The following is a 26,634-nucleotide window of genomic DNA, read 5'->3' as shown; positions in this document are numbered from 1 at the left end:
AATCAGATGCNAGTTTCCTGTCTCACGATCAGGTCCTTTATCCATTTTGAGTTTATTTTTGTGCATCATCCCACAACATTTCTACTTATTAGTGAATTTTTCAGCTTTCCTCCTATTACTGATTTTTAGTGTAGTACCACTATGGTCAGAAAAGATATAACAAATTGTTTCAGTCTTCTTGCTTTGTGTTCCAACATATGATATATCGTGGAGAATGTTTTGTATGCACTTGAAAAAAACCCGTGTATTCTTGTCTTGAATGCAGTGTTCTTTTTATGTCTGTTAGGTCCATTTGAGCTGTAGTGTTATTTAGGTCCACTGTTTCCTTATTTATTCTGTCTGGATGATTTCTCTAATGTTGAAGTGGCGTATTTAAGTCCCTTACTATTATTGTGTCCCCTTTTATTTTTCCCTCCAGTTCTGATAATATTTGCTTTAAATATTTAGGTGCTTCAGTGATGGTACATACATATTTATAATTGTTATATCCTCTTGATGAATTGATCCATTTATTACTATATTGTAACTTTTTCCTCTTGCCACTGATTTTGACTAAAAGTCTGTTTTATCTGACATCAGTACATTTTGGGTTACCATTTGCATGGAATGTCTTTTTTCATCCTTTCAGTTTCAGCCTATGTGTATCTGTAAAGCTAAAGAGAGTTTTGCAGACTGCATATCATTGGATCTTGTTTTTTATCCATTTAGGTACTTTGTGTCTTTTGATTGGAGAATTAGTTTATTTACATTTAAAAATTGATAGTTATGTACTTGCCATTGCCATTTTAAAAATTGTTTTCCGAATTTTTAATTCCTTGTTCCTTTGTTCTTTTTTCTCTCTTAATTTGTGTTATTTTTATATATATTTTATGTACTTTAATTCCTTTCACTTTATCTTTTATGTAACAACTATAGATTTTTATTTTCTTTTTGGTTACCACAAGGCATATGTAAAACATATTAGAGATATAATAGTTTACTTTAAACCGATAACAGCTCACTTTCAATCACATACAAAAACTCTACACTTTTATTTTGCCTCCCCCAACAATTTATGGTATTGTTGTCACATTTTCCATCTGTATATATTGTGCATCCATTAACTGATTATTGTAGCTACAGTTTTTAAAATATTATCCTTAGTTTTTATAATAGAGATAAAAGTGATTTTTATGCCACCATTAAAATACTAGGATATTCTGAATTTAACTATGTATTTACTCTTATCAGTGAGTTTTATGTTTTTATGTTGTTACATAGTGTCCTTTTATTTCAGCTTGAATCCCCTTTCGTGTTTTTTGTAAAAGTTTAGTGGTAATGAACTCCCTTAGCCATTGTTTGTTTGAGAATGTCTTTATCGTTCCTTCATTTCTGAACTACTGTTTGGCTGGGTGTAGTATTCTTGGTTGGTTTTTTTTTTCTTTCTTTGCTTTGAATATAACATCCCACTGCTTCCTGGCCTGTAAGATTTCTGCAGAGAAATCCACTGATAGACTTATGTGAGTTCCTTTGTATGTGACAAGTTGCTTTTCTCTTGCTGTTTTCAAAATTATTTTCTTATCTTTGACTTTAAACATTTTGATTGTAATGTTTCTCAGAGTAATTTTTGGGTTGATCTTGCTTGGGTTCCTTTTAAAACATTTTTTAAAAAAATATTTGTTTATTTTTGAGAGACAGAAAGCGAGCGTGGGAGGGCAGAGAGAGTGGGAGACACAGAATCTGAAGCAGGCCTCAGGCCCCGAGCTGTTAGTGCGGTGCCTAACATGGACTTGAACTCACAAACTGTGAGATCCATGACCTGAACTGAAGTCAGATGCTTAACTGAGTTAGCCACCCAGGTGCCCCATGGGTTCCTTTGAACTTCCTGTACCTGGATGTCTGTCTTTTCCACAATTTTAGCCCTTTTCAGCTATTTTCCTTATAATTTCTGTTTCTTTCTCCTCTTCTTTTCTGAGACTCTCATGAAACAAATACCAATTTGCTTAATGGCATCCCACAATTTACTTAGGCTTTTTTCACTCTTTCCTTTTTGCATTCCTCTAACTGGCTAATTTCAGATGAGTTATCTTTGAGTTTGGTAATTCTTTTTTGTGATCAGACCTGTTATTCAAGTTGTGTTTTGAATTTTTCATTTCTGGCATTGTATTCTTGAGCTCTAGGATTTCTGTTTGGTTCTTCTTTTATAGCTTCTATTTATTAAATGCATTTTGTTAATCAATTGTTTTTCTGATTTTGTTTAGTTGTCTGTGTTCTTTTGATATTCATTCAGTTTTTAAAAAGATGAGGGGCGCCTGGGTGCCTTAGTAGGTTAAGTGTCCGACTTTCGCTTAGGTCATGATCTCGCGGTTCATGGGTTTGAGCCCCGCATCGGGCTCTGGGCTGACTGCCAGCTCAGAGCCTGGAGCCTGTTTCAGAGTCTGTGACTCCCTCTCTCTCTGACCCTCCCCTGCTCACGCTGTCTCTCTCTCTCTCTCTCCTAGAAAGAAGTAAAACATTAAAAAAAAAAGTTTTTAAAAAGATGATTATTTTGAATTCTTTGCTGGGCATATCATAGATCTCCATTTTTTCCAGGTCCATTACTGGAGTGCTATCAGTGTTCTTTGGTGGTGTCATATGTGTTTAATTCTTCATGATTCATGTCTCCTTGCACTGGTGTCTGTGCATTTGCAGGAATAAATGCCCCTTTGAGTTTTTATAAAATGGAAGGTAAAGACCTTCTCTTTTCTGTACCCTGGACTGGTAGTATTATCTCTAGAATCACAGTCGTGTTGGGTTGGAGCCAGTTACAAGACTATCACTGGATCTGCAGGAGAGCCTGTGATTGGGCTTGTTACCAGGGCTTAGGCTAGTGTGGATCACTTCTGGTCCCTAGGTGCATACTACTGCCTCTAGTTGTCAATAGGGTGGTACTGGACAAAGCTTCAGGTGTGGCTCCTGTTACCAGGTTAATAGACAGTGGGCTTATTCTCAGATAAATGGTAGGTGTGGCTCCCATCAGATTCCTGGGAGAGAACTGCTGCCTGGTTACTTGATGGCTTTCTAGATAGGCAGGATTGACCCTGGACTGTACCTAAGAGGTGCTGGAACTGAGCCTCAGGGCTGTTTTACAGTAAAGAAACAAGATTTAAGATTCTCAGACCTGGCTCTGTAGACAGAGATGGGCATGTCTTCTTCAAGATCACTGGATAGGCTGAATTGGTCCCTGACCATTGCTAAAGGAGCTCAGGTTGAATATAGGGCCCTTTCAGGATCTTTTGGAGTACAGTTGTATTTCTTACCAAGCCCCTGTACCTGTAGGACTGCTCATGGATTGAGACTGGGAGTGTCTCCTGTCAGCTCCCTGTGACAGCAGGTCTATTTACAGACTGCATTTGAAGGGTTTGGAACTAAATATAGGGCCCTTTCTGAGTCATCACGGTTGAAGGCAAGAATGTTTCCCACTGGGACCCTGGATCCTCAGGATTCCTGGCTGACTATGGCTGTGAGGAGGCTGGGATCACATATAGGCCCTTTCAGGATCCTTGGGAGTGCAGATGGGAGTCACTGCCATCTGGACCCCTTGCCCGCAGGCCTACTTGTGGCTGGAAAGGTGCTTGGAGTAGAGTATGGGGCTCTTTCCAGATCTTCAGATGCATAGATGGGAATGTCTTCCACTGGGACCCCGGACCTTCAGGACTGCGGGCTGACTGGCAGACTGTTGCTGTGAGGAAGATAGATCCCTTTCAGGATCTCTAGGGGCACAAACAAGAGTGTCTCCAACAGGCTCACTGTGCCAGCAAGATTGTTCCTAGACTGTGGCTGAGAAGGTCTAGAGCCTAGTTATAAGGTTGTTTCAGAATCTATGGTCTGCTTGAATTTGGTGGGCTTACCTCCAGTGGATCCTGCACTGTAGCCAAGAGGAGTTAGAGCTGTTCAAAGACCACTTCCAGTCCACAACTGAAATAAGGTCTGTATGACTACTATGTGATGCTTGGGTGGGAGTGACTCTTCCAGGTCTCTTGGCATATGGCACATTTTGGTGGCTAACCCCAAGTTGAATGGTGCTATAGCTGAGTTCTGAGGGAGTACAGAGCTATTTCTATTTCTGTAGTTGTGACTACAGTCAGTAAATCAGTTGCCTGGGGTAAGCCTGTTTTCTCAAAACAACTCTCTTCATTCTTGGACTGCACTGGGGTTTTATAGCTTCCTATATGGATCTGGAAGCTCCCTGGAAGGCACTTTTGTCTGTGCATGGATGCCAAATTATTGTTGTCAAGAAGGACATTAGTGCAAGAGATGTCCTATTTGGCCATTTTGTTGTCCTGTGTTACATAATGTTGTTTGCATCAACTGAGATTTTTTGACTCTTTATTTACAAAAATAAGGATAACTAAAAAGCAAAACATTAGATTCTTAGTAAGTTTCTTTTTTACTAATTAATATTAGTACTGCATAAAGTGTTAGAATCCTTGACATTTACTGTATTAGACTCGGGAGACCTGGCGTTGATTGTTATTGCCAACATGAAAGTGGTGCAGCTGTCCTGCAGCTCCAGTTCTTGATCAATGAGGTAAGGATTTTCTTGACTATTACAGAGACATACATATATGCCCTGCATTAGTTGACGTGATCTTTTTTATATTATGATATGCAAAAGATATTATTTTTACTTAAATGTGTTATATTTTATATATTCTAATGCTTAAAGATATATCTGTATGAAATATTATTCATGGTCACATTTCTTTTTTTTTGTTTTTGTTTTATTTAATGTTTATTTTATTTTCGTATGAGAGAGAGACAGAGCATGAGTGGGGGAGGAGCAGAGAGAGAGGGAGACACAGAATTCAAAACAGGCTCTAGGCTCTGAGCTGTCAGCACACAGCCCCGACACGGGACTCAAACTCATTAACTGTGAGATCATGACCTGAGCCAAAGTCAGACACCTAACCAACTGAGCCACCCAGGCACCCGTCACATTTCTTAAAAAAGAATATTTCAGTGCACACTTTGGCAGCACACATACTAAATTTGGAATGATACAGAGAAGATTAACATGGCCCCTGTGCAAGGATGACATGCAAATTTGTAAAAGACTCTTTTTAGTATTTGACAATTTATTAGATTTTAAAGGAAAAAGATTGTACCAGAAGAATCTGTTATTGTTACTATGCAGCATAATTTACACATTATTTAAATATTTTAAAATTACTGAAAAGGATTGCTTCCTTGATCACTAAATTTTTTCTGCATGCTAACTTAAATTTTATAATTCAGCACTAACTTCATGTTTTGCCTTTATCTTTCATGAAATAATCTTTCCAGTTATTTACCTATGGATGCGGCTATTTGTATATATATTTATACATATTTACTGGTACATGTATACATTTGTATTTATTTGTATTTCTATAGGTAGTATGACAATTGACTCCCTACTCTATCCCTATTTCGTAGACCTATGGTGATGAAGAGCCTCCTAAAGACAAATTATGTAATTATAAAGCTCAGAAAGGTTGCAGGTCTTTCATTGGTTGAAGGCTTCTTAAAGCCTTCTGGACTCATATTTTTCTCATATTTTAAGTGGGTCATTGAGTCTTCTAGAGCTGTGTTTGGTTAAGTGAGCCAGTCAGTGGAAAAATGCTGTAAGAATTTGTGCCATACTAGGGTGCCTGGGTGGCTCAGTCAATTAAGTGTCCAACTCTTGATATCTTCTCAGGTTCTGATCTGGTGATCAGGTTCTGCATCTGGCTCCATGCTCAGCATGGAGCCTGCTTGGGATTTTCTCTTTCCCTCTCTGACCCTCCCGAACTCATGCATGCGTGCACTCTCTCTCTCTCTCTCAAAAAAAAAAAAAAGGCATTTGTGCCGTACTGAATTCAGGCACTTAGCAGATTAAACTCAGTGCCTTGAGGGAAAAAAAGAATGAATTACTGCTGGTTGTTTTCTTATGACATGAATGATGATTTTATTCAATATCTCCATATATTTGCATATATTTTTTTCTAAGAATTTTATAATCAAACATGGGTAAAATGGTTCATAGAACTTTGTATCAGAGATACTTAAGACATGAAAATTTTGTGATACTGGCAAATGTACACCTTTTACTTCTCTTGGCTGAAAATCTTTCTCAGAAGGCAGTGAGATTCCCCTTATTGACAAACCTAGCATATTTTACCTTGTAGTCATACTTGCTATGGGATACCACAATGAGAGAGGGAGATAAGGAAGAAAAGGGAAATTAAAAAAAAATTTTTCTAATGTCTTATTTATTTCTGAGAGACAGGGAGAGACAGCATGAGCAGGGGAAGGGTGAGAGAGAGAGGGATATACAGAATCTGAAGCACGCTCCGGGCTCTGACCTAGCTGTCAGCACACAGCCGGATGCGGGGCTTGATCCCACGAGTCGTGATATCTGAGCCGATGTCAGACGCCCAACTGACTGAGCCACCCAGGCGCCCCGTAAAGGGAAATTTTTAAAAAATATTTTATTGTAGTACTTATCATTAGTATTTATAATGCCAACCTTTTTGAAGTCTCAGTGTTACTCTCTTAGTGGAGAGATCTCAGCCTCTTACCTTCTATATGGCTATGCAGCGGGTATAACTTGTTTCTAGGTGATTTTCTCTCATTTTTGATCGTCTGAGAATCATCTTGAAGTCCTTAAGTTTGCCTCTGTGTTGTATAACTAAGTAAAAAGAAGGCCTTTAATATCCTTCAGTTTACGTCATCTAGCCAGACTAGTTACCCTGATCCATCTTACACTCAGCTTCTTTACCTTTTTCCAAACTTCCTAGTCTGACCTCATGGCTGGTGTTTTTATTCGTTTTTAATCTTTTCACAAATTTTTATTATTTGTACTTCTTATAGATTCACTTTGCTTTTATAAATAAGCCCAAGACACCTGCTGATGTGCTTACTTTCATGTGTCTTATAATCTTTATTGGTGGTGTTATGCTCAACGGTACTATGCATGTCCCTCCAAAATGATAAATTGCCTCCTATTTTTGTCATAGAATTAATAATTCTATGACATCTCTCCTAGATTTATTTGGCTATTACACTGATACTGAACATATGCTGCTTTATTTTAATTCATTGCCTTTGGCATATTGTATCTTTTGTATAGCACATAACTATTTATATAATTTTTATTAATTTCATATATCATGTTCTATCCTCACTCTCTATTCTAAGTGTATTTCCATTGTTCTTAGAAAGGAGATCAATATCCTGTATCTAAAAAATTAGCTTATCAAGCACTTGCAAGCAATCCTAATAACATTCTAGTTTGTATATAGGAAACATTTGGGGACAGTTTATAAATAAAACAAGCAAACAAACATAAAAGTCCTCAAGGCATGTATACAGTACATGTTATTGCATGGAATGTAATTATGAGTTCATGTTAAAAATATATAGGAGTGTATACTAATATGCAAATTATATACATTTTAAGCATATTTTAATGGATATACTTTTGGATGATGATTGATGTTTTAAAAGCTATTCTTTGAGTCTAAATCACAGGTACGCAATATGAAGAGAAGTATGATAGAATACATAAGCATTTTTGTCTTAGGAATCTAAATGTTTTTCTATAACAATTTCTATCTTCTCTCTTTTAATTTCTAATGAAGAAATAAATTCTAGGAATTTCATTATAGTTAATCTGACCATCTAAATGAGATAATCTTACTGATATCTGCAGTTGATATTATAAACTATGAAAGCTTACTTGTAACAGAGTACTTTGGAAAATATGAAAAGAATTTTAGGGTATGATGAATCTGCAAGATCTCTTTCATAGAACATTCAGTGCTCTAGAGTACCTTCAGCCTTTGTCATAGGGTAAGCATTGACATTTTCACCTGGGAAACCCATATGAATGGTAAAAGTTCTGACATACTTTAAGATGTTCCTAACTAAAGTAAATAGTTTAAACATATATGTGTATGAAATCATACATGGCAGCTAGTTATCTGCCCTTATGGCATCTGCCATATTTAGAGGTAAAAATCATCCTATTGTATTTGAAATATAATTTATTTGTATTTGGACATAATATAAAAAAATCTTGGTATTATTTTTGTAATTATACAGAATTCTAATTGGAAAAATGTTTTCTTTTATTAAAGGTGTTTTTTTTTTATCACAGATGAAGCTTCTTGAAACAAGTTAATTCTTAAAATAAATTATACCACATATACATTTCAGAAAGTATTTATACTTTACAACCATACAGAAAAGCTTTACAAATGGTGAATTTATATATGACCAGATTGCAGTTTTAAAGCTTAGTTGGATATTTTCTTTTCTAGAAAGCTACATAGTATGTATATGAATACTAGAAACAAGAAAATTAAACTTAGTTTTTCCAAAAGAAAATACAAAAAAATTTTTTTAAGTTTTTTTAATGTTTATTTATTTCCTTTGAGAGAGAGCACAAGCAGGAGAGGGACAGAGAGAGGAGAGAGAGAATCCCAAGTAAGCTCTTTACTGTCAGCACAGAGCCTGATGTAGGGCTCAATCCCATGACTACCACAGGATCATGACCTGAGTCAAAATCAAGAGTTGGAAACTTATCTGACTGAGCCACCCATGTGCCCCCACAAAAAATTTTTAATTTTCATAGCGATGCTACAATAATTACTTCTTTCCAGTGGTAAATGCATATTCCTTGAGCTAGTCATCCTAGTCATCTATATCCTATACGTTCGCTTGCTTCTTCTACTCAAAATTCCTTGCTTTCCTGATTGAAGTATGTACAATTGTTCTTTACATTTCTAGATTTATATATAGATGCAAGTAACTCTTAAAGTAGTATAAAATTTAGTAAATTAGCTTGTTGTTTTTGCCTAACAAAAAATTCTTAAGGAAGTCACTCACTCACTTTGTCTTCATTTTGTTTCAGGGTGCCTTGGTTAGTGCAAGCTCAGATGATACACTTCATTTGTGGAACCTTAGACAAAAAAGGCCAGCTATTCTTCATTCTCTTAAATTTAATCGAGAACGGTAAGAATGTCTGTGTTAAACAATTTCGTGATGTATGAAAAAAGTATTTCCTATGAAATTTCAGGTTAACCTTGAAAGACTATTTTTGTCATAACTTTAATATCCAGAAATAATTTAATATTATCCTTGCTTTTATAGTGGTTTATTTCATAGAAAATTCATGACTGATATAGATTCAGTCACATCCTAATGGGGTACTCCTAACATTTTTGTTCTCATTATAAACTGGCACTACAGCAATGGTGTGTTCTTTTCCTTAGGCCAGGGTACTGAAAACTCAGACTTAAAATTTGAAAGCCAAGTAAATCCTAAATGTATTTTTATACCTTTTGATCATGGCAGTTATGTCCTACATTTTCAATATTTTGCTTAAATATTTTTACATGAAAAAAATACCAGGACAAAGTTTTAGATTCCAAAAATGTTGGTACTGTGTTGTACTACACATCCAAGCTTAAGGCTTTCAAAGATGGCAATTTGATCAGAATTTAGATCCCCCCATTTTAGAATGAAATATTAATAATCCGAAAGAGAAAAATGAATGGAAATGGGGAAAGTTACTAGATTTTATTTCTACCAAATTTTAATGTTTCTAATGTTGGATTCAATTAAGCCTAGAACATAATTCACATCTACTCAACTGATAATCCACCTGGAGATAAAGTAAAATTTGTACTTCATTATCTGCCTGTGTAATTTAACTATAAAATAACCTGATATTTGTTTATTATTTGGAAAACAATCTAACTCTTTGCAGTGAATGAGAAGGGTCATCACAGGAAAATTTGATGTTAATGAAAGGAAAAGAAACCCCTGAGCCGTAAATTTACACAGATTAGCAAGTACTATTGAAACTGAGGTAGGTGAATAATGGAGGCAGACAGTCATTGCTGAGAACTCAAGACAGTACTTACATTGTTGAATAGTAATACTTTAATACATAATCATCACTATATGGGCAGAGCTTAAATAAGTGAATCTGTTTTTATAGCTATATGAGAAAGAAGGATGACAGGTATGCAGACATTTTTTTTTTGGCCTGAAGCTTTTTCTTTTTCTGCTTATATGCATACTATACTATTTAAATAATTATTCCTCAGTATTATGAGTAATATTCATGAGTATTATGTCTATGATATTTTAGGATTCGGCATCAGTGGAAATTTTTACTATATCCAATATATTTTGAGAGGAGAGAATTTATATTTTAGATGCTTGCTAAAACTAAATAGAATTTCTTTCTTTAGATTAGATCTAATTTTGGTTATTTTATCTTATATTTTAAAGTAAGTAATACAACAGAAGTTTCAAGATATTGAAAAATTTAAAGATCAGTCAAGGGTTGTTATACTATTCCTGTTTTTTATCACTAAAAATATCATGTATTCAGATATTGCCTTACTGAGTTTATCTTTCACTGTTTGTAAGATTTTGTTTGTTTTTTTTTCAATGGTTTGAGTAGATCTGGCTCTATACTTCTGGACAGAATAGATATTCCCTCCTTAGAGTTGGAATGTTGAAGGAAATGTTCTGGTCCCTTCTATGGCCCTTTGTGGGATGGGGGGAGGAAATGATATGATGATTTCCATTTATACTTTCATTATCTCAATTGATGTAGATTTAACTGTTAGCAACTTATAAAAGAGCAAGCTGACAGATTTTGAACAAGTTTAAATCATAGGAATTGTATAGGCATTGCTTATTTTATGCTGACAAAAATGTGATATCTATATGTTTGACAAAGATAAATTCATTATCTTGAATGTGAAAATAAATTTTCTTGACTTGAAATAATGATTAAGTATCACATTATACTGTAGAGAAGGGAATTTTTTTTTTTTTTAATTTCTAGGAGAGAGAGAGACAGACAGACAGACAGCGTGAGCAGGGGAGGGTTAGAGAGAGAGGGAGTCACAGACTGAAACAGGCTCCAGGCTCTGAGCTGGCAGTCAGCACAGAGCCCGACGCGGGGCTCGAACCCACGAACCACGAGATCACGACCTAAGCGAAAGTCGGACGCTTAACCGACTAAGCCACCCAGGCGCCCCGAGGAGGGAAATATTTTTAAACCTATGATATATAGGAGCCTTAAGTCTATAAAGGAGAATTTAACCAAGCACTTTTTGGAATTCTAAACCTTCTTAAATTAGCCATTTAACTATGTAAATTTCTATATATTTAATTTCTATTTAATTTGTATATTTTATGCTATAAATTTTAGGTTATTTTTTTATTATGGCACCTTCAAACTTTGGTCTTATCATCTTTGAAGGCAGTAACTGTTGAGATATAGGTTTAGATATTTCATCTGCTTCTGGGGAATGATCCTTGGATTCCTTTAAAATCTGATTTTAAAGCTAAATATGGAAGAGCAACTGTTTTGATTTCTGTGATGCATGCTCTGAAAATGAATAAAATAATACATTCATATTTTAGGCACATTAATAGTCCTTGCTATCACTGATCATAAATTGTATAATGTTGGGGAAGGCACAGGGTTGTTTTATATGGCTTTCAAGTAAAATTCAATAGGTAGACTATGACATAAAGAGGCTAAATTATTTATACTTATTATATCAGAGTTTATTTTTTCTATCTGTGGTGTTCTGCTAATTAGTATCATCAGAGTACTTTGAAGGAATAGTAGCTAAGAACCCTGTAATTTATGAAATATCTAGCAAACTTAATCCATCAGAGTTGGCTTTTGGGGAAGTTTGTACCCCCAATTTGAAATATAGTATTGTATTGTAAAGGTAATTTGAATTATGTTTATTTTAAAATTTTCTTGAATAATTAACATATTTAGCTGATTTAATATTCAAAAGATGTAAGTTGTATATACAGTGAAGGATCTATCTTCACTCCTCTTCCTTGGACATTTAGTTCCCATCAGTTGAGGCAAGAAGTATTACTTATTAATTTACTATATCTTTCCAGAGATTCATTATGTACACATATAGGCAAATACATATAAAAGAATTTTCTTCCTTATGTATATATAAACAAATATGAAAATACATATTTCTGTTAAATAAATTGTAGCCTGTTACACAGTTTTGTACTTTTTTCACTCTCTTTATTATTTATTCTAAAGATTATTCCTTATCAGTACATAAAATCTTGCTTATTTATTTATTTATTTATTTATTTATTTATTTATTTATTTTTTTGGTGTGTATGTAAATGTTACCAAATCAAGAAATTGTGTAGGGGTGCCTGGCTGGCTCAGTTGGTGGAGCATGTGACTCTTGATCTCAGTGTTATGGGTTTGAGCCCCTTATTGGGTGTAGAGATTATTTAAAAATAAAATCTTTAAAAACACACACACATAGTGGCTCAGTGGGTTAAGCGCCTCATTCTTGATTTTAACTGAGGTCATGATCTCACAGTTGGTGGGACTGAGCCCCATGTCAGGCTCTGCACTGACAGCATGGGGCCTGCTTGGGATTCTCTCTCTCTACCATCTTGTGTACATGAGCATGTGCTCTCTCTCTCTCTCTCTCTTTCTCTCTCTCTCTCTCAATAAATAAACATTTTAAAAAGCCACATTAAAAAAAAACTATGTAAATGTTAAGTGTACACATGAAATAATTTTATACCCATGTAACAAATACAAAAAACAAGAACCATAAAATTACCAGAGCTAAGGAAACTCGCTCCCTACTTCCATTTTATCTTTTAATCACTAACCCGAGGTATAATACTATCCTGATTTCAAACACTATAGATTAGTTTTGCCTGTTGTTTGGGCAATTATAAAAGAGATACCACACATATACACTTATGTTTAGTTTCTTTTGGTCGATGTTATATTTATAAGTTTCATCCAGGTTGCATGTAGCTATAGTTTATTACTTTCACTGTTTTGTAGTATTGGACTTAGTGAATATCCTTAATTTGATTAACATTCTACTTTAATTCACTTGCTTAAATTTAACTTTTGTATTTTCTCTTAAATTTTAGAAATAGTTTGTCAAATCCCACGAACACATTTTCTGATACTTTGATTTGACATACTGATCTGAAAAGATATATGGACCCTTATATTCACTGTAACATTTATAATAGCCGAGCTATGAAAGTAACCTCAGTGTCTATCAATAAATGAATGGATAAAGATATGGTATATATATTATATACATAATGTATATATACACACACACAATAGAATATTGCTCAGGCATAAAAAGAAAGAAATCTTACCATTTGTGATAGCATGGATGGACCTAGAGGGTGTTATGCTAAATAAAAATAAGTCAGACAAAGACAAATATGATATGTTATCACTTACATATGAACTCTAAAAGACAAACTAAACAGGGGCGCCTGGGTGGCTTAGTCGGTTAAGCGTCCGACTTTCGCTTAGGTCATGATCTTGCGGTTCGTGGGTTCGAGCCCCGCATCGGGCTCTGTGCTGACTGCCAGCTCAGAGCCTGGAGCCTGTTTCAGTCTGTGACTCCCTCTCTCTCTAACCCTCCCCTGCTCACGCTGTCTCTCTTTCTCTCTCCTGGAACTAAATAAAACATTAAAAAAAAAAAAAAAGACAAAACAAAACAGAAATAGACTCATAAATACAGAGAACAAACTAGTGGTTTCCAGGGAAGGGGTTGGGAGATGGGCCAAATAGGTAAATGGAATTAAGAGGTTCAAACCTCCGGTTACACAGTAAATAAGGAAAAAAAAAAAGAAATATTTTGAATCTATAGAGTCTTTTGAGGAGAACTAACATATCCCATGAAGATGGGGGATGACAACATTGATTCATTCAATTGATGAACATGGCAAATGTTATATCCCTCCATTTCTTTAGGTATTCTTTGATTTCTCTAAATAACATTTATAAATTTCTCTGAGGAGGTCTTTCACATTTTTGTTAGGTTTAGTCATAAATATATATTTTTAAAAATTCTAGTATAATTAACATATTGTATAATATTAGTTTCAGGTATACAATCATAACTAGTTTCAGTGATTCAACAATTGGATACATTACCAGGTGTTCATCACAACAAGTGTACTCCTTAATACCCATCTTCTATTTCATCCATTCCCCTTCCTACCTCCCTTCTGGTTATCATCAGTTCTCTATGGCAAGAATCTATTTCTTAGTTTGTCCTTCTCTTTTTTTTCCCTTTGTGCATTTGTTTTGTTTCTCTTTAAAAAATGTTTATTTATTTATTATGAGACAGAGAGAGAGAGAGAGAGAGCGTGCGAGCATGAGTTGGGGGGAACGGAAGAGATAGAAGTCAAGCAGACTCCATGTTGTCAGCACTCTGAGTAATGTTGAATATCTTTTCTGTGTGCCCTCTGTATGTCTTTTTGGAGAAATGTCTATTCATAAATTGTGCCCATTTTTAAACTGGATTATTTGTTTCTGGATGTCAAGTTGTATGAGGTTTTTATATATTTTAGATAGCTTTTATTGGATATGTCATTGCAAATACCTTCTCCCATTCCATAGGTTGCTTTTTTAGTTGTGTTGATTGTTTCCTTGACTCTGCAGAAGCTTTTTATTTTGATGAAGACCCAATAGTTTATTTTTGCTTTGATTACTCTAGCCTCAGGAGAATATCTAGAAAGATGTTGTTAAGGCCATTCACAAAGAAATTATTGCCTGTGTTCTTTTATAGGAATTTTATGATTTCCTGTCTCAAATTTAGGTCTTTAATCCATTTGAGTTTATTTTTGTGGATGGTGTAAGAAAGTGGCCAAGTTTTATTTTTTTGCGCATAGCTGTCCCGTTCTCCCAATACCATTTGTTGAAAAGATTTTTTTTCCCCATTGAATATACTTTGCTCCATTTTTGAAGATTTCTTGACCATATAATTGTGGGTTCATTTCTGTGCTTTCTGTTCTGTTCCATTGATCTGTGTGTCTGTTTTTGTGCCAGTACCACACTTTTTGATTACTATAGCTTTGTTATATAACTTAAATGAAGTCTGGAATTGTGATACATTCAGTTTTAGCTTTCTTTCAAGACTTCTTTGGCTTTTTCAGGTATTTCGTGGTTCAATATAAATTGTACTATGATTTGTTCTAGTTCTTTGAAAAATACTGTTGGAATTTGATATAGATTACATTAAATGTGTAGATTGCTTTGGGTAATATAAACATTTTATCAATATTTTTCTTCTAATTCACAAGCATGAGTATCTATTTGTGTTATCTTCAATTTCTTTCATTAGTGTTTTATAGTTTTCGAAGTACAGGTTTTTCATTTTGGTTAAGTTTATTCCTGATATTTTATTTATTTAGTAATTTTTGTGCAGTTGTAAATGGGATTGTTTCCTTAATTTCTCTTTCAGTTTCATTATTAGTGTATAGAAGTGCAACTAATTTCTTCATACTGATTTTATATCCTACAACTTTACTGAATTCATTTATTCTATTTGTCTTTTGGTGGAGTCTTTAGGTTTTTTTATTATATAGTATCATGTCATCTGAAATACTTCTTCCTTCAATTTGGATGCTAGTGGACATCCTTGTCTTATTCTTGATCTTAGGGGAAAAGCTCTCAATTTTTCCCTATTGAGTATGAGGTTGGATATGGTTTTTTTCATGTAAGGTCTTCATTTTGTTGTGGTATATTCCCTCTAGATCTACTTTGTTGAGGATTTTTATTGTGAATGAATATTGTACTTTGTCAAATGCTTTTTCTTCATCTATTGAAATGATTATATAGTTTTTATCCTTTGTCTTAGTGATGCAGTGTATCACATTGATTGATTTGTGATTATTGAACCACCCTTCGACTCAGGAATAAATCCCACCAGATTGTGGTGAATGATTTTTTTATGTACTGTTGGATGGGATTTGCTAGTATTTTATTGAGAATTTTTGCATCCATGTTCATCAGAGTTATTGGCCTGCAGTTCTCTTTCTTTAATGGTGTCTTTATCTGGCTTTGGTATCAAGGAAATGTAAACCTCCATTTGGAAGTTTTTCCTGTTTTTATTTTTTGGAATAGTTTGAGAAGAATAGGTATTAACTCACCTTTAAATGTTTGATAGAAGTGGCCTGTGAAGCTGTCTGATCCTTTTGTTTGTTGGGAGTTTTTGGATTACTGGTTCCATCTCTTTGCTTCTAATCAGTTTGTTCAAATTTTCTATTTCTTCTAACTTTACCTTTGGGAGGTTATATGTTTCTAGGACTTTAACCATTTCTTATTGGTTGTCCAATATGTTGATATTTAATTTTTCATAATATTCTCTTACAATAGTTTGTATTTCTGTAGTGTTCATTCTTATTTCTCCTCTTTCAGTCTTGATTTTGTTTATTTCAGTCTTTTCTCTCTTTTTTTGAGTCAGCTAGAGGCTTATGAATTTTGTTTATCTTTTCAAAGAACCAGCTCTTGGTTTCATTGATCTATTGATTTTCTAAAGTTTCTATATCATTTATTTCTGCTCTAATTTTTAATTATATCCTTCTTTCTGATGATTTTGGATTTTATTGGTTGTTCATTATCTAGCTCCATTAGGTGTAAGGTTAGGTTGTTTATTTGAGAATTTTCTTGCTTCCTGAGATAGGTCTGTATTGCTATCAATTTCCCCTTAGAACTATTTTTGCTGCATCAGGTTTTGGATTGTTGTGCTTTCATTTTCATTTGTTTCCATGTATTGTTTTATTTCTTCTTTTATTTCCTGGTTGACCCATTTATTGTTTAGTAGCCTGTTATTTAACCTCTATGTATTTTTGTTTTTTTCATATTTTTCTTGTGGTTGACTTCTAGTTTCATAGCATTGTGGTCAGAAAACATGCAGATTATGAGTTCAATTTTATTGAATTTATTGAGGCTTGTTTTGTGGGATAATATGTGTTTTGTTCTGGAGAATGCTCCATGTGCACCTGAAAAGAATGAAGTTTCTGCTGTTTTAGGATGGAATGTTCTGGAATGTTCTGAATATATCTGGTAAATCCATTTGGTCCAATGTGTAATTCAAGGACACTGTTTCCTGCTGATTTTCTGTTTGGATGATATATCCATTGATGTAAGTGGGATGTTAATGTTCCCTACAGTTATTATGTTAGTATTGGTTAGTTCTTTTATTTTGTTGTTGACTGTTTTATGTATTTGAATGCTCTCTTGTTGGGCCTGTAAAGACTTACAGTTGTACATCTTCTTGTTGGATTGTCCCCTATATGATTGTATCATGTCATTTTGTCTCTTGTTATAATCTTTGTTTTAAAGTCAATTTTGTCTTATATATAATGCTACTCTAGCTTACTTTTGACATCCATTTGCATGATAGGTATTTCTCCATCCCTTCACTTTCAATCTGCAGGTGTCTTTAGTTCTGAAATGAGTCTCTAATAGGCAGCAAATAGATGGGTCTTGCTTTTTTATACACTCTGTCACCCTGTTTTTTTTTTTATACACTCTCTCTTTTGATTAGAGCATTTGGTCCATTTTCATTCAAAGTAATTATTGATAGATATGTGTTTATTTATTCATTTTGTTACTGCTTTTATCATTGTTTTTGTACTTTTCCTCTGATCCTTTCTTCTCTTGATCTCTTTCATGGATTGTTGACGTGCTTTAGTGACATACTTGTATCCCTTTCTCTTTATTCTTTGCATATCTATTAGTGGTTTCAATTTGTGGTTACTATTAAGTTCATATATAATATTTGATATAGCAACCTATGTTTAGTTGATGGTCACTTAAGTTTGAATCCATTCTTTATTCCTCTCCTACCCATGTATTTAGATATATGGTGTCATATTTTACATCCTTTCATTTCTTGAATTCCTTGGCTGATTTTTACAGATATACTTATTTTTACCAATCTGTGCTTCCACCTTTTTATACTCTCACTGATGTTATTTCCTTTCTATTCAAAAGGTTCCTTTTAATATTTTTGTAGGGGTGGTTTAGTAGTCATGAATTCCTTTAGTTTTTGTTTGAGAAATTCTTTATCTCCTTCTATTTTGAATAATGGCCTTTCTGGATAGAAGACTGTTGGCTGCAGATTTTTTCCTTTTAGCACTTTGAATATATCATGCCATTCTCTTCTGGCCTGCAGAAGTTCTGCTGAAAAATCTGCTGATAGTCTGATGGTATTTCCCTAGTATGTAAGTCTCTTTTTCTCTCGCTGCTTTATTTATGACTACTTTTTGCCATGTAAAAAACTGTCTCCTTGGATTACTTTTGTTGGGGGAATCTGTGCCTCTTGGATATAGATTTCTGTTTCCTTCTCCAGATTAGGGAAGTTCTTAGCTATTATTTCTTCCAATAAATTTTCTTCCCATTTTTCTCTCTGTCCTTCTTCTGGGATCCCTGTAATGAGATTGTTACCATACTTGGAGTTGTTGAATTCCCTAAGTCTATTCTCATTTTACATAATTCCTTTTTGTCTCCTGTGTTCAGCTTTATTACTTTCCATTATTCTGTCCTCCAGGTCATTAATTCATTCCTTTGCTTCCTCCAGCCTGCTATTTATTCCATCAAGTATATTTTTAATTTTATTTATTGTGTTCTTTTGTCTCTGATTGATTCTTTTTTATCTCTTTGTTAAGGGTCTAACTGATGTCCACCACTCTTTTCTCAAGTCCAGTGAGTACCTTTATGATCATTACTTTAAATTTTCTCTCTGGCATATTACCTATATCCATTTTGCTTAGGTCTCTTTCTGGTGTTTTGTTCTTTCATTTGGGACATATTCTTCTGTCTCCTCATTTTGTCTATCTCTCTATGTCTGTATATTAGGAAAGTCAGCTATATCTCTTGTTCTTGAAAGTATTGGCTTGATGAAGGAGAGGTCCTATAGTGCCCTGTAGTGTGGTGTCCCATGTTTCCTAGGATCTGGCATTTCAGGGGTATCTTTTATGTGCGTTGTATGTGCCTTGCTGTCGAGTTCTGGCTTTTATCCCTCATACCAGTCATCTACAGAGGTCCTTTACCTATTGCGGGCAGTGTTTGGTCCCTAGCTAGGTGGGGCACATTTTTAAAAAGTGTGCACTGGTCTTGTGAAATGAGGCCTGTGACTGCCGCTAGAACTGAGGCACCACAAAATGTGCAGTCCAGGAGATGAGGACTTGGTGGGCTTTTTGCATGTCTTCTAGGGGAGGAGACTTGCAGCACTGGAACTAAGGAAAGTGGGTAGGGCAGATCAGCTGAAGGGCAGGTAGGTGGGGCTTGGGTAAGCAGGTTAGGTAGCTAGTGTTGACACCATGAGGGTTCCTGCAAGTGACCATGTGTTTTTGCTGGGGGGCTGGGTAAGAAAGTGTTGCCTGCCAGCTCCTTTGTTACTGGAGGTGTCTCCCATGATCCCTGTCTCTCCTAGCCATTTTCTGAGATGAGTATTCTCCCTTCTGTCTGCCCTGGCATTTTCCAAACTGCTGCTTCCACACTGCATTTCCACTAGATGTTTGTTGGGCTGTCTCTTTAAGGGCAGGGACTTCATTTCCCGATGCCTTCTGGGCACTTGCAAAGTGGAGCCTGCTGATAATTTCCAGGCTTTATGTCTCACTGGTTGTAATAACTCATGAGATTTGTTCCCTCTCAGTTTCAAAGCCAAATGTTATGGGAATTCCTCTTCCCTGTGTGGACTCCCCAGTGTGACAATCTGTTTTTCACCCTTCTTCATGCCACTGGCTCCCTTTCTACCATGAGAGGCCATGGCCCATTGCACTCCAAATCTGTGACTTCACCCTTCCTGTCCTCTTCGATGTGGCCTCTTTTCTACCTTTAGTTGTAGAGTTTGTTCTGCCAGTCTTCTGCTCATTTTCTGGGCTGTTTTCCTGATGTGTTATTTAGTTGTACCTGTGGGACAAGATGAGCTTAGGGTCCTACTTTGCTATCTTCCCATCTTCCAACTATGTGTTATTTGTTAGGGTTTTTTAGTTGTAAGTCAGAGGACCTGGGAGAAAAGAGGCTATTTTACCTTGGTCAGAATTAGACATTCTAATTTAATTATTTTTATTAAAATTTTGCAAAATCCAGCCCTGCCTGGGCTGTCCCTTCTTAGGCCAAGGGTCATAAAAAATTGATAATTGTATATTCACATACAATTATATAATACAGCGGGATCACATGTACTCCTTACCCAGTTTCACCCAATGGTAGTAAACATCTTTCAAAACTATAGTACAAATTCAGAACCAAGATATTGACACTGATTTGGACAAGTGTATAATGACATATATCCATCATTATAATATCCTACAGAGTAGTCACTTCCCTAAAAATCCATTATACTCTGCCTATTCATCTCTGCCCCTATTTCACCCTATTAATTACTATCTTACTATTGTCTTCATAGTTTTGCTTTTTCCAGAATGTTATATAGTTAGAATCACACAATATGTAGCCTTTGCAGATTGGCTTCTTTCACTTACTAATATGTTTTCATGGCTTGATGGCTCATTTCTTTTTAGTGCCAAATAATAGTCCATTATCTGAATGAAGCAGAGTTTATTTATCTCTTCCCCTACTGACTGACTTCTTGGTTGCTTCCAAGTTTTGGCAATTTTGAATAAAGCCTGCTATAAATATAAACATCCACATGTAGGTGTGGACAAATGTTCTAAACTCTTTTGGGTTAATACCAAGGAGTGCAGTTACTGGATCCTGTGATAAGAATATGTTTAATTTTTTTAGAAACTACCAGATTGCCCTATCTTCCAATGTGGCTGCACCATTTTACATTCCCATCGGCAGTGAAAGAGAGTTCCCATTGATCCACATCCTCACTCACCCGCATTTGCTGTTGTCTGTGTTCCAGATTTTGTCATACTACTAAGTGTATAGTGGTATATCTTTATTGTTTGGATTTGTGTTTCCCTAATGACATATGATGTGGAACATCTTTTTATATGCTTATTTGCCATCTGTATGTCTTCCTTGGTGAGATATCCATTAAGCTCTCTGCCCTCCCCCCCCCCTTTTTTTGCTGGATCCTTTGTTCTTATTGAGTCTGAAGAGTTATTTTTTATTTTAGGAGTGCCTGGGTGGCTCAGTTGGTTAAGTGTCAGACTTCAGCTCAGGTCATGATCTCATGGTTTGTGAGTTTGAGCCATGTGTCAGGCTCTGTGCAGATAGCTCAGAGCGTGGAGCCTGCTTTGCATTCTGTGTCTCCCTCTCTCTCTGCCCTCCCTTGCTAATTCTCTCTCTCCTCAATCTCTCTCTCTCTCTTTCTGTCTCAAAAATAAACAAAAAAATAAGTTCTTTTTCCTTTTGGATAACCATCCTTTATCAAATGCGTATTGAGCAAATATTTTTTCCCAGTCTGTGGCTTATCTTCTAATTCTCTTGATATTGTCTTTCACAGAGCAGAAGTTTTTTTATTTAATTAAGTCCAGGTTAACAGTTATTTCTTTGATAGATGCCTTCGGTGTTGCATTTAAAAAGGTATCACCATATCCAAGGTCACCTAGATTTGTCCTCTGTTATCTTCTGGAAGTTTTGTAGTTTTATGTTTTATGTATAGGTCTGTGATCCATTTTGAGTTAATTTTTGTGAAAGGCATAAGATCTTTGTCTAGACTGAATTTTTTTTTCATGTAGATGACCAGTTCTAATACAATTTGTTAAAGAGAGTCTTTGCATTGTATTTCCTTTAATCCTTGTCAAAGATCAATTGACTTTATGGGGGTCTATTTCAGGGTTCACTATTCTGAAATTTTGTGGTTTTAATTTACAGTTCCCTCCTGGCTCATTTTGCTGGACATCTTTTCATGTGTTTAATAGCCATCTGTATTTAAACTGTTCATTAAAATGTCTATTTGTGTCTTTTGTCCATTCTTTGGGTTATTTTTTAATAGACTAGTTTTTAAGAATAGTTTTAAATGTACAGAATAAATGAGAGGTACTACAGAGTTTATTGTTAAAATCCATAATTTATTTGGATTTCCTTAGTTTTTACCTTTCTTTTTCTGTTCCAGGATCCAATACAAGGTACCATGTTACATTTAGTTGTCATGTCTTTCTAGGCACTTGGCTTTGACAGTTTTTCAGATTTGTTGTTTTTAATAGCTTCCACCATTTGGAGGGCTTCTTGGTCAAATATTTTGTAGGATGCTATTCTATTGGAACTTGTTTTTCTCATGATTAGACTGTGGGTATGAATTTTGGGGGAGATGATCACAGAGGTAAAGTGCTCTTTCATCATTTCAAGGGTTACATTGCTATCAATATGGTTTAATGCTGTTGATACAGACTTTGGGCACTTGGCTGAAGTAGCGTTTGTCAGGTTACCCCACTATAAAGTTACTCTTTCTTCTACTTTTCCATACTGTTCTCTTTGGAGGGAGTCATTATGCACAACCTACATGTAAAGAGTGGGGATTTATGCTCTATGTCTGTAAGAGCAGAGTATCTTTAGGAATTATTTGGAATTTATTTGCAAAGGAGATTTATTTCTTCTCCATTAATTTATTTACGTATTTATTCATTGATTCAATCAGTCATTTATTTGTAGCAGTATGGACTCACAAAATCTTATTTCACACCTTGGGTTACAAACTAATTCTAGTTTATTATTTTGTTGCTCTTATTGTTCTAACTTTGGTTGTCAGAGTCTTTCACTGGCTTCTATGTCCTGTTAACATGCACCAACATTATAGACTTTAAAGAATTTTAAACACTTCTTTACTACTTGTTACTCCAGACTCATATACTTCATGCTTCAGTCCTAGGATCAGCTATTTCTCCATTTTCATTTTATTGTATTATAAACCAGAATACAGATACTGGGTATGCTCATTGCTACTGGACCATGGTTGCTTCTAGGCCTCCTCAGCTAACACAACAAGGAAATATGTTTATATATTAATCCTTGTCTATAAAAATATCTACAAATACTTATAAATATTTACCTATTTGTATCTATATTAAGATAAATGTGACTTCATCTTGATGTCTCCAACTGTAATTCATGGCCATATGGGTCATTCCTCTTGTTTATAAATTTTCACTCAAACACTGAGAAACTTGGCTCCTACTATCTACTATCCATTTACTTATTTGTTCAATTACAGAGCCCATGTATTTTAGAATTACTAATCCATATCCCTGAGGGAAGCAACTTTATCCACTAGAATATAGTGTTTATGTGTAATTCTTTTTACCTTTAGTCTTACAGACTGCACACATTTCCATAATTATTTAGGTAACTCTTTTTTCCCTTCAACTCTCTTCACTGAAGTTATTTCTTATATATATAATAGAATTAGATGATTTTGTTATAGTCTTCATTTCCTCTTGGGATCCTCTGAACTCTAAAAAAGTGATTTAAAAAATTTGCATACACTAAGGTTCATTCTTTGTGCTGTAAATTTGTGTTGATTTTGACAAATGCCTAGTATCATGTATTCACCACGACAGTTTCATGAAGAATAGTTTCACTGCCATAAAAATCCTGTGCTTCATATATTCAATCCTCTCCCATTTTCCCTGAGCATCTTGCAACCACTGACGTTACTCCCACCTCTATAGTTTGCCTTTTCTAGAATGTCATATAATTGTGCATACACACACACACACCCAGACACACACTTACACACACACACGGTCCATTCAGACAGTCTTCATTCACTAAGCTATATGAATGAAACTTAAGTTTCTTCCATGTCTTTTAGCCACTTGATAGTTCATTTTTTCTTAAATTGCTGAATAATATTCCATTGCATGGTTGTACTGATTTGTTTATCCATTCACCTATTAAAGGATATTGTGGTCACTTCTAGTTTTTTTGATTATGAATAGGCTGATATAAAAATTTGCATGCAGGAGTGCCTGGGTCAGTTGGGCGGCTGACTTTGGCTCAGGTCATGATCTCACGGTCTGTGGGTTTGAGCCCCGTGTCAGGCTCTGTGCTGACAGCTAGCTCAGGGCCTGGAGCCTGTTTCAGATTCTGTGTCTCCCTCTCTCTCTGATCCTCCCCTTCTCACGCTGTCTCTCTCTCTCTCAGAAATAAATTAAATGTTAAAAAAAATTTTTTTTTAATTTGCATGCAGATTTCCTTGGTTTCAATTTAGTGAAAAATAGTTAAGAGCATAATTACTGGATCAAATGGACTACTTTTAGCTTTATAAAAGTCTGCCAAATTGTCTTCCAAAATGGCGCTATCATTTTGCATTTCCACCAGAAATAAATGAGAATTCCTGTTGCTCCATATCTGTGCTAGCATTTGGTATTGTGATTTGGATTTGGATGTGTAGTCATCTTGTTGTAATATTTGTAATTCTCTAATGACAGATGATGTTGAGCATCTTTTCATCTGCTTATTCCACATGTTTATCTTCTTTGGTGAGGCATCCATGCAGAAATTTTGCCCATTTTAAACTTTATTTCGTGGTGTTCTTATTGTTGAGTTTTAAGTGTTCTTTATATACTTTGGATATAAGTCCCTAATTGTATATGTATTTTGTATATATTTTGCTAAATCTGTGGAATGTTTTTTAATTCTTCTAACAGTCCCTTTTGCAGAGCAGGAGTTTGTAATTTTAATTAAATCCAATTTAACACTTTTTATTTCATGGATTGTGCTTTGGTGTTATATCTTAAAATTCATTGCCAAATTCATGTCATGTAGATTTTTTCCTGTGTTTGCTTCTAGAAGTTTTGTGATTTTGCAGTTTACATTAAAGCTTATGATCTGTTCTGATCTTTGTGAAAGACATAAAGTCTGTGTCTGGATTCATTTTATGTGCATATGGATGTCAAATTGTTTAAGTACTATTTGTTGAAAAGACAATTTCTTCAGTGAGTTGCTTTTGGTTTTTGTCAAAAATCAGTTGACTTCATTTGTATGTGTCTATTTTTGTTTTTTGGTTTTTTTTTAAATATTTTATTTATTTCTGAGAGAGAGAGAGAGAGAGACAGCATGAGCAGGGGAGGGTCAGAGAGAGAGGGACACACAGACTCTGAAACAGGCTCCAGGCTCTGAGCTAGCTGTCAGCACAGAGCCCGATGTGGGGCTCGAACCCACAAACCATGAGATCATGACCTGAGCTGAAGCTGGACGCTTAACTGACTCAGCCACCCAGGCGCCCCTGTATGTGTCTATTTTTGGGCTAAATAGTCTTTCCATTGATCTGTGTTTCTATTATTTTGTTAGTACAGTGCTATGATTAGATTTCAATCACTTTGAAATAAGTCTTGGAATTAGTAGCATCCTTCCCCACTTCTTTCCCCTTCCCCACTGCCCTGGTCTTCTTTCTCCCTATTTCCCACCTGCTTCTTCTGTATTGTATTGGCTATTCTGGGTCTTTTCTCTTTCCATATAAACTTTAGAATTATTTTGTCAGTATTTACAAAGAACTTTTGGGGGTTTTGATTACGTTTGCCTTGAATCAAACTATGATCTAGTTGAGAATAATGGACATATTAACAAAATCAAGTTTTCAAATCCATCAACATATAATATCCTTTCATTTGATTTTTGTTAGACTTTTTAAGTTTCTGCTTATAGATCGTGTACATATGTTGTTAGAATTACATCTATGTATCTCACTGTTTTAAGTGCTATCATAGTCAGTATTATGTTTTAAGTTTCAAATTCTAACTCTTTATTTGTGGTATCTAGAAAAGCAACTGATAGCAATTATCCTATATCCTGAATCTTTATTATTATTGCTTTTCAGTTTTAAGAGGTTGTTTTTGTCAATTTTTCAAAATTTTCTACATAGGACAATGATGTATTCTGTGAATATAGATAGATTTATGTCTTTCTTCTCAATCTGCATAAATATTACTTCTTTTTAATTATCATATTGCATTAGCTAGGTCTTCCAATACAATGTTACATAGGAGTGGTGAGAAGGGACATCCTTCCTGTGTTCCTGATCTTAGGGGAAAAGCATCTAGTTTTTAGTATTAAGTATGATATTGCTATAGGATTTTGCACATATTTATCAAGTTGAAGAAGCTCCTCTCTATTGCTAGTTTACTGAGAGTTTCTCGGGAATAAATGTTGGATTTTTCAGATGATTTTCCTGAATCTATTGATATGATCTTTCAATCTTTCTTCTTTAGACTGGTGATATGATTGATTATACTAATTGATTATATTAATTTTTCAAATATTGAACTAGCCTTGCATACCTAGAATAAATTATGCTAGGTTTTAGTATGAAATTCTTTGTATACATTTTTGTATTTGGTTTATTAATATTCTGTTGAGAAGGTTTTCATTTATGTTCATGAGTATTACTGGTTTCTAGTTTTCTATTATTGTTATGTCTTTGTCTGGTTTTATTACACTGTGCTAGCATGTGCACTGTGTTAAATCTGTCTGGTCCAGTGTGTCGTTCAAAGTCATGATTTCCTTGTTTATCTCTGCTTAGATGATTTGTCCATTGCTGTAAGTGAGCTGCTAAAGTCTCCTAATATTATTGTATTATTATCAATGAGTTTCTTTAAGTTTATTATTAATTGATTTATATGTTTGACAGCTCCAAGTTGGGGGCATAGATATTTATACTTGTTAGATCTTGTTGACCTCTTTATTATGATGCAATCCCCTTTTTCATCTCTTATTACAATCTTTGGTTTAAAATTTAGTTGGTCTGATAGGAGTATGGCTACTCTGGCTTTCTTTTGATGTCCATAACATGACAGATGATCCTCTATCCCCTCACTTTTAATCTGTAGATGTCCTTAGGTCTGAAATGAGTCTCTTTTTTTTTTTTTTTTTTT

At 34.8% G+C, this 26,634-nt stretch overlaps 1 protein-coding gene and 1 non-coding gene across 2 annotated transcripts in view; both read left to right on the top strand.

Annotated features, from left to right (window-relative positions):
* LOC144242001 (syntaxin-binding protein 5-like) overlaps nt 1-26,634 on the top strand; it is a 258,927-nt gene that overhangs the window by 82,609 nt on the left and 149,684 nt on the right. The window contains exons 3-4 of the mRNA XM_077776752.1: nt 4,468-4,549; nt 8,897-8,997. Of these exons, the coding sequence (XP_077632878.1) occupies nt 4,468-4,549; nt 8,897-8,997 (183 nt within the window). The remainder of the gene's footprint in view (nt 1-4,467; nt 4,550-8,896; nt 8,998-26,634) is intronic.
* On the top strand, nt 4,981-5,083 carry LOC144242020 (U6 spliceosomal RNA). Its single transcript, XR_013338274.1, has one exon. It is a non-coding gene; the product is annotated as a U6 spliceosomal RNA (small nuclear RNA).

The sequence above is a fragment of the Crocuta crocuta genome, unplaced genomic scaffold (genome assembly GCF_008692635.1).
Source record: "Crocuta crocuta isolate KB4526 unplaced genomic scaffold, BGI_CrCroc_1.0 scaffold87, whole genome shotgun sequence".
Classification (NCBI taxonomy): Eukaryota; Metazoa; Chordata; class Mammalia; order Carnivora; family Hyaenidae; genus Crocuta; species Crocuta crocuta.
The sequence above is the reverse complement of the archived record's forward strand: the minus strand, read 5'-3'. Positions and strand labels throughout refer to the sequence as shown.